The sequence below is a fragment of the Carex rostrata genome, chromosome 6, assembly GCF_964058835.1.
Source record: "Carex rostrata chromosome 6, lpCarRost1.2, whole genome shotgun sequence".
Lineage (NCBI taxonomy): Eukaryota > Viridiplantae > Streptophyta > Magnoliopsida > Poales > Cyperaceae > Carex > Carex rostrata.
The window spans coordinates 9,415,944-9,424,304 of record NC_135923.1 but is presented as its reverse complement, the minus strand read 5'-3'; the positions used below and the strand labels follow the sequence as shown (position 1 = coordinate 9,424,304).

At 36.0% G+C, this 8,361-nt stretch overlaps 1 protein-coding gene across 4 annotated transcripts; it reads left to right on the top strand.

Moving 5' to 3' along the window:
- The first annotated feature begins 1,008 nt into the window (after positions 1-1,008).
- On the top strand, positions 1,009-7,949 carry LOC144555752 (Rab3 GTPase-activating protein catalytic protein). Of its 4 annotated transcripts, none has more exons than XM_078304167.1 (22): positions 1,009-1,304; positions 1,623-1,666; positions 1,786-1,849; positions 2,164-2,278; positions 2,377-2,444; positions 2,524-2,621; positions 3,006-3,177; positions 3,307-3,529; positions 3,699-3,825; positions 4,065-4,174; positions 4,265-4,357; positions 4,454-4,582; positions 4,667-4,800; positions 4,970-5,059; positions 5,136-5,188; positions 5,537-5,690; positions 6,032-6,103; positions 6,306-6,342; positions 6,449-6,702; positions 6,820-6,997; positions 7,165-7,373; positions 7,626-7,949. In XM_078304167.1, the coding sequence occupies exons 1-22, from the start codon at positions 1,221-1,223 to the stop codon at positions 7,920-7,922; spliced, it is 2,805 nt and encodes a 934-aa protein (XP_078160293.1). In that variant the 5' UTR covers positions 1,009-1,220; the 3' UTR covers positions 7,923-7,949. The 4 variants fall into 4 exon arrangements, with proteins under 4 accessions (XP_078160293.1, XP_078160294.1, XP_078160295.1 ...); XM_078304169.1 differs by having other exon boundaries at positions 1,121-1,304; positions 1,797-1,849; XM_078304170.1 differs by having other exon boundaries at positions 1,123-1,304; positions 2,381-2,444.
- The last annotated feature ends 412 nt before the right edge of the window (positions 7,950-8,361 follow it).

Below are 8,361 nucleotides of genomic sequence, written 5' to 3'. Positions count from 1 at the left end.
AACCATATTATCATATTTTACTTGATCTATTAATATATTTGATACATTACTTCAACGCGAGTCTCCGTATTACCCAAAAAGGCCAAAGGGGAGAAAATAGGGTAGAGAAGAGAATCAGGGAATCACAACATTTGCAACTGATTGAAGCAACAACCAACTAAAACATGTTTATTTCCCTTTACAAAAGGACATCCAATTGTTCCTATTCTAATAATAATTATTAATCAAACAAAGAATCATTAATTTAGGCACTCAGGCATCCATTACCTTCCCATTAAGCAAACCAGAATTGAGAATCCCCCACAAGGAAGAAGGACGGTTTTGCATGTGCCTGGCAGAAGCATGTGATGCCTTTTGGTTCAGCATTTTCCATTTGAGTTATTCTGTGGCACCTTTTACTGTGGTATTGTGTGTTATGGAGACATGAGATTTATTCGTCATTCACAAATCACAGCAAATTTGGATTTTCAAATATAAGATATCTCTTATGAATATGCATTGTTTTCAAGAAATTTCAATACAAGCACAATTTTTTGATCAATTACATACTATCAATGCTCAAAGAAAATGATACAGCAGTCTTTGAGTAGAAAAGTACTCAAAAGGTAGGACCACAGAAGAACCAAGCCGTAGGTTTCTCTATTCTTCGATAGACCTGTACTTAATGGTCTAATCATGGGTTTAACTCCCGAGGATAAGATTCTTGTTGAAAGAATACTAATTCACATAATAATTCTCTGGACCGTACGATTTTGGACGCACATCACATGCTCCATGGTGGCAGACGTGCCAAGTAATCGGCGAGAGGCAAAATGACTGAAGAAGTGAAGAGGTGATCCAAGTATGGACTTTAAAAACTGAAAGTTGCAATTGCCATTTGGAGATCCATTTTCACACAATTTAAGAAAATGGGCTTTTTAAGGCTCAATTGCTTCTTAGAGGCCCATTTGGTGCAAAACTTTGTTACCAATTACCAACAAGACGATCCAAGCCTTATCGGTACAGTGACTCTAGCCTCTGCAGTCGGAGTTGGATCTATGATCCATTTACTACGAACAAGTCATCCGAATCCGTTTGGTTGAAGACGGGTCTTCCTGTTCCGATCTGGCGCGATCCAATCGCAGACCGCGAAATCTTTCGTCTCCTCCGAAGCTTCAAGCATCCTTTCTTCTTTTGTCTTTTGCGGTTTCATCTCTCCCCCTTTCTGATCTCGATCGTTCATGGCGTCTTCGAGTTCCTCGAAGCATAGAAAGATCGGAGAGGAAGAGGAAGAAGAGGATGAAGAAGAAGATACCGTAGAAGAGGTCCAGCTAATTCTCTGATCTCTGTTGATTTTAATGAGCTTCTTGGTGTATAAACTTGCCAATGCTGATTAATTGCTGTTCTGCTTTCTCATTATTATGTCTTTAAGCCTAAATTGGCGACAATCAACCTTACCATTCATAACCATTTATACGTTACGAATTGATTAGAGCTCATAATTATCACTGATATAATGGTATAACTTTATATTTCTTATTTCAGTAAAAGACTCTAAAACCGGAGGTTTATGCTTAAGTTACTTTAGTCTGTCATTTATCAGCTCAAGAGCTCATTGTCTTTTGCTTTGATCTCTTCTACAGTTTGAAGTGTTTGACGATTTTACAATTGCATCTTCATGGGAAAGGTACTGTTGAATGGCTTGCTTTTCGTATTCTGCCTGCTAGCCTTTCTTAAATTTGTTTTCATCATTTAGTCTCGTATTTTTAAATGAAAAGTGACATTAAGCTTTTTTTAACCCACTAGATTCATATCAGATATTGAAGCTTCTTGTCGCCAATGGTTGGCTGATGGTTCAAAGAACTTGGTGGTATGTTTTATTTTTTGTAATTTATGTCGAGTTTGCTTGATAATTAGCTTCGATTAGCATACTCATGCGTACTAAGGCACAATGAGGCAGTATTATTTACAAAAAGGAACAGATGGGGCATTTTACTCTGATTGTTTTATACAATAGCAGAACTCAATTATTAATCTACCATAATAACATCCTAGCACCACCTATAACAATCTGGTTCCTGTTGGTTACTCTATATTGATTTAATTCCGGATTGATTAATTCAGAATATATTAAATATGTTGTTACTCATTTTTCTTTGTTCGCCTCTTGTCGGTTTATTGCAGGAAAAAGGTGCAGAGTCTTTGGGTCAATACAAAAATTTGTATAGGGTCAAGAAGGAACTAAAGTATGGTGGAAAAACATACTCCATGGAATTTAACTTTGTAAAGCCTGTTACTGGTATGACGCTATTTCTCTGAATTTCAACTTTTCTTTTCTTGGTGTAAAGTCTTACCTAGAGTCGAATGAGAAAGACATTAATTACTTTATATCATCAGCTAGAGCTTCATGTTGGGATGATGATTTGCACAACATGCAACTATCTTTTGGAGTTGATGATTTTCTGGTATGTCTTATTAAATTTTTGTAGAGTCCTAAGTGTGTTGCACTCATCGGTGCATCTAATTATTTTTGTTTCTTTCAAGGTTATTGCTCCACGGAGTGCGAATGGAGTTGTTCTAGATGATCCCGAGTCAACTAAACTTTTGAGTTCTGTTGCCATTGCTTTATCAAACTGTGGCAGGTGATTGTTCTCTTTATGCTGTTTCATAATTTGAAATTGTCCTCCTGCTTTCAGACATGAAACACACATGCACAAACAGGTGTCAGTGCTGCTAGAAGTCATATCCTAAAAATGCTAAAAGGAACCTACGGATAACTTTGTATATGCATGTAGTAATCCGCTACTTAAAATGGTCAATTGATTATAAGATTTGATGTGCTATTTTTTTTTTACAAAGGATGAACACACAGATATCAGATTTGTTAAAGAGTTTATACAGCACTCGCACATTGAGGATGATGTGCAGTGTGTACATTATGTATAGTAATTTTAAATTAAATGGTCAGTGATTGTTAGAGTTCATACATCTAGCTGTTTGAATGATTATTTCATTAAAAATTGCAGCAACTGGCCGGCATTTGTCCCTGTTCATGATCCTTCAAGAAAAGCATATAATGGGATTCAAAATATGGGGGCAAATTTTACAAGAAGATTTGAAGCTGATAGAATTGCTACCCAAGTGCCTATACGCCTGATGCATCTGGAGGGCTTATATGAATTATTTGTTTCAAAATTTGTGAGCAATCTTGCACTTTTTCATATTTTACTTTATTTTATATTTTTCTACAATGTTTCCTTCTTATTAGTTTGTTATAGGTTAAATGTATATGATGGCCATATTATACTTTAACATCTTGTTTTGAAGGTTCTATCCACGACAGATTTTTCAACAAATTACTTCAAGGTGCAATTTGCAATGAGACTTTCCTATGAAACCCCACCTTATGATTATAACCAAGAGGAGATTCTAGAGTCTGAAATTGATGACTCAGTAGAAACAGAAACAAGTGCATCAAGTCGCATAAAGAAACAATGGGACGAAGATTGTCCTTGGACAGAGTGGTACTCTGCTGAAGACCCTATCAAAGGTAATCAAGTGCAGATTTTTTTTGAGAGAGAATTCCTTTTTGTCTTCTTTCTTGATTGAGAAATATATCCCCTGAAATTTCATTTTGTTGTCCTTTGTTTATATGGATAAATTTGAGGTGGTGTTCTCTTATAAAAGAGGCAAATAACATTCTTATTTGTTGAGTTTAGGTTTTAATTTAGTAGCTATCTGGCGGAGTAGAACTATTGAAGGGTCCCTTGAAATGGCCGAGTTGGAAAACACTTCGTCATTTGATGCCGAGCACTGGCTTCTTTCACCTATTGTTTCTCAAGATATGTAAGGATCTATATATAAGTGGTCATTTCTTTTGTGTTTCGTACAGGCTGTTGTATCCTCAAGTTTTTTGCATTTCAATGTTGTATCTAATGTTGAGATCAATTATGACAATTGTGTTCTGTCAAAGAAAAATATCATAATCATAATTTATATTTTGTATTTGTTGCAAAAGTTTCCATTACATGAGAACCTGCACATTTGACTGAATAGTCATCTTGTTATTTGAATGATCCATGCAGGGTTGATGATTCCATTGCGAAATTTGTTGGGTTTGCCCCGCAAATTGGACTTCTGATAAGTGCACTTGATGCATCATTCGAGGCACAATTTTTGGAAGACTTTGTGGCAGGTCGAAACTTCTATTTATACCAGCACTTTATTTCCAGGTGTCAGAATTTATGAGGTTTTGTTCTAATTTGCACAATTTCATGGTAGACAGCTGAAAATACGGGCCTTGATAATTCGAAATCTACTGCAAATGTGCCCCCACCTTCTGTTCTTGATCGTGTATTGAAAGAGCTATTTAAAGATGGTAATTTTCCATTTCTTTTTAAGCAGATTTTCAACTTTTGAACTGTGAACTTTAGATAAGATATTTTGTATTTCTCTTATTTTATATTTTCATTAGGGACTAGTAGTTCTCCGAACGTTGAAGTGGAGAATAGAAATTCCCGTGCCGTAAAAGGAGCACCTCTACAATCCCTTTTTGCGCAATTTTGTCTCCATGCACTGTGGTTTGGGAACTGCAATATTCGAGGTAGCTCCAAAAGGAATCTGATTTGCAATCCTTCTTTTCATCTATGATCTAAAACTCCCCTTTTTACTAATTAATATGTAACAGCTATAGCAGTGCTATGGATTGATTTTGTGCGAGAAATAAGATGGTACTGGGAAGAGTCAGAACCGTTACCTAGAGTGCCAGGCAATGGCACTATTGATTTGTCTAGTTGTATTTTACACCAGAAATTGCAAATGGTACTACACATTGATCCTCTAATTCCTTTTTTCAATCTTCTTATCGAAAAGAAGGATAATATAATTCTTTACAAATCCAGAAAATGAATTACAATTTTGACAGGGTAAGGGCACCTTTTAAATATTGTCAAGTGATATGCCTGGGTCTAATTAGTTTGGTGTTTTGTAGCTTGCTATATGTATTGAACGAAAGAGATCGCGAGAGAATGATCAGAGCTTTTTTGATTGTGAAAAGGAAGATGAGAATTCAAGTAATAAGGTGCTTGCATTTATACTACAGTAGTTCATTTTCTTAAACTATACAAATATACATAAGTATATCAACTTCGATGCAGGTCAAAGTCCAGAAAGATCTACTGACAGGCCCTTCAATTGATAACATTGACAGGTATACTAAGCTGCAGAACATTAATGATTTTCATTGTGCTATTTAAAGAGCTTCCTCCAAATGTATGGTATATCAAGGAGTTCAATGTTGGATGATATTTCTGATAAAGTGGTGTGACAGAAGATGCATGTTAACAGTTTTGGGTAAATTTAATGAAGTTACATGGTCATATCTAGGTGTTGTTTATGCTTCAAGTAGTTGTGCATGCCAAAACTCGAATGACTGACCAGTCAGAAAATTCAGCCAGTACATATTATAATAGAAGGGACAGTAATCAAAACAGTATCTAAGAAATCAGAATACTGTAGAGTTCAGGAAAGCACTTATTTGCGCTAATGATTCTTGCAGTTCTTCTAAACATGAGTATTTTAAAACGGAAACAAAATTAGCAAATTCTTCTAATCAGAAGAAAGTTGACAAAACAAGGAGGGGATCAGCAGGTGTTGTGCTGTCCATGATGCTCTTAAATTCATTTGAGGAGATGCATGCTCCTTATACACAGGTTTATCTCTATCAAAATTGACATTATTTTGGCACTGAAAACTGTGAGCATCCAATTATATTTTGAAGTCCAGTCAAGAAGACCAGAAAATCAGACGGATATGCACATGGTGTAGGGTCATGCCCAAATATGGTATAACTTGTCACCTTATATGGAAATCTATTAGGGAGAAACAAAACACAAATGTACGAATACAAGTGATACATAAAAATCAGTAAGAATTATGCCAATAGTTTAGCATGTATGAATAAAGCCTGCGTTTTCAAACAAAGATACTAGTATGGTTGCCGCTGAATCAATTATTTGATCTGCTAGAAATCTCACTTCATTTCTTTATTAAGAGTGCACCACTAATGACTGAAGATATGCATGAGGAAAGGCTCCATGCTGTAGAGGCCTTAGGCAATACAATGGTGAGTTGTGCTGTACTTTTTACTATATCAAGGTCCGATTGGTTTTAAATTGAACTTCTCAGATTTACTTTTAATTGAAATCTTTCTTACGAGTACTCCTGTCAATGTGGACTCGGTCTAAGTACTTTAAAAAGTTACACACCTGAAGAAAGCTCTATTCTCTGCGATACCAAAGTGTGCAACTGATTGTTCTATATTGCAGGGCTCTGGTCAATTGGAAAAGGACATCTTGTCTTCAGGTAATTAAGTTAAACATCAAAACTTCTTACATATTTATCAAATTCCAGTTCGCAGAATCTCTAACTTGATTCCCACTAAGTGTGTTTTCATTTCTATGCAATGAAGACATGTCGGCTTTCAAAGCAGCAAATCCAAATGCAGTATTTGAAGATTTCATAAGGTGGCATTCCCCAGGTGACTGGGAGACTGATGTAACTGAGGGCAGTTCTGTAAATAAACTGAACTGGCCTCCAAAGGGAAGGCTTTCACAGAGAATGTCTGAGCATGGAAACATGTGGCGCAAGATTTGGAATGAATCTCCAGCTCTGTCCATATCTGAACAGAAGCCTCTGCTAGACCCTGTTAGGGAAGGAGAAAAGGTGATGATTTTTTGAATCATTTTTGTTGATCTGGAGGAAGATTTAATTAAGTGTCCGAGACAATGTTACAAGACTTCTGATCTAGGGTTGTTTTTTCTCTTCATTGCTGTTATGCAGATAATGCATTATCTCGAAACATTAAGGCCTCAGCAACTCCTTGAGCAGATGGTCTACACTGCCTTCAGAGCCTGTGCTGACATATTAAATCAGACATCTTATGGTGGTTTTAAGCTAATGAAAACTAAAATGGACCAACTTTATCTTACACTAGGGTCCTCATTGAAATCTTTACAAGGTACTCTATATTGTAATTGAAACCCATCTATTTACATTTATGCTTGTGAGAAAATTGTCTTCATCTGATAACACCAGTACAGTATCACAATATTATCATGTAATTGACAATTTTTTTGGAAGAGAGCAGCAACTGTTATGTAAAATACTGCCTTAATTATCTCACAGGAAACCAACTTGACAAAGATGAATTAATTGGAGATTTAAAGCAGCTTTGTACTGTTTTTGAGCACATCGAGAAGTTGGTAATCCTTGCTGCATCAATCTATCGGAAGTTAGCTGATGCTCCACGCCTCTCCGAAGCAATTTTCACTGATTATTTTAATTTCTATCTTCCAAAGATGGGCACTGGGTTGACAAGCATTTGCTATGACAAGGTCCATACATAGTGAATTATGCCTCTTTCTTGTCCATTTATCATTTATTTTTGTGAAATGCAACCGTGACCCATGATTTTCTAATAATGCATCTATATTTTAGTGGTAGCAGGTTGTCATATCTTCAATGAAGCATTATAACAAAAATATGACTCAAACGGTCTAATTGGAATTCTTTTTCACCTGACTGAAGTTATCAATAACATTACCCAAGTAGATCTCAAGTTAAACCGTTTCAATCAATTCATGCAGGAATTTGATAGCAAGCAGGAGGTGAAGATGCGGGAACGAGATGTGGTTGCAGGCATGTTCCCACCCCCTACTGCAAATCAGTCCTGGCGAAAAGTACTGAGCATGGGAAATTTACTTAATGGCCATGAGCCAACTCAAAGAGAGATAATATTCTCTGTAAATGATGCTGTGAGCAATGGCCATTATGGTAGTAAGATTTCTGTAAATGGAGATGAGGACGTAGAAACATATCGTATGTATATATGTGGGACATCCAATGATTTATGGGCTGCTCTGTCAGTGACATCATGGGACTAACATCATGAGGTATACATTAGAATGTACAATAATGTTTTAGGTGGGTTTTTTTTTTTTTTTTTAAAGCTACTTGTCGAAGACCAAATTTACAGGTGGAGTTATTATTTATTGCTATCGTAGAAAACTAAAAAGAGAAAATGATGAGGAAGATTTTGAAGTTGCATTATAGTTAAAGGATGGGTTGTTGTACGTGTTTGGAATTAAATTCTGGAATACTTTTGTGTTGTCACAAAGGAGTTATTATTTATTCGTATACCACAGAAAACTTTTAAAGAGATAATGAAGAGGAAGATTTTGGAGTTGCATTTTTAAGCATTGGTTGTCGTTGTACGGGTTTGGTTTTGAATTCTGGAATCTTTGGTGTTGCCTAATGGTTAGTATTAGGCTTTTAATTTTCTGATCATATTATCCGATATGCAATGTCTGATATGCGAAGGGA

What these genes read in the sequence shown, in the direction of transcription:
- LOC144555752 (XM_078304167.1), top strand. Translation starts at nt 1,221, where the DNA reads ATGGCGTCTTCGAGTTCCTCGAAGCATAGAAAGATCGGAGAGGAAGAG. An exon ending in ATGGTTCAAAGAACTTGGTG is followed by an intron (nt 1,850 to 2,163) that starts GTATGTTTTATT and finishes GGTTTATTGCAG; the next exon opens with GAAAAAGGTGCAGAGTCTTT. An exon ending in AGGCCTTAGGCAATACAATG is followed by an intron (nt 6,104 to 6,305) that starts GTGAGTTGTGCT and finishes TCTATATTGCAG; the next exon opens with GGCTCTGGTCAATTGGAAAA.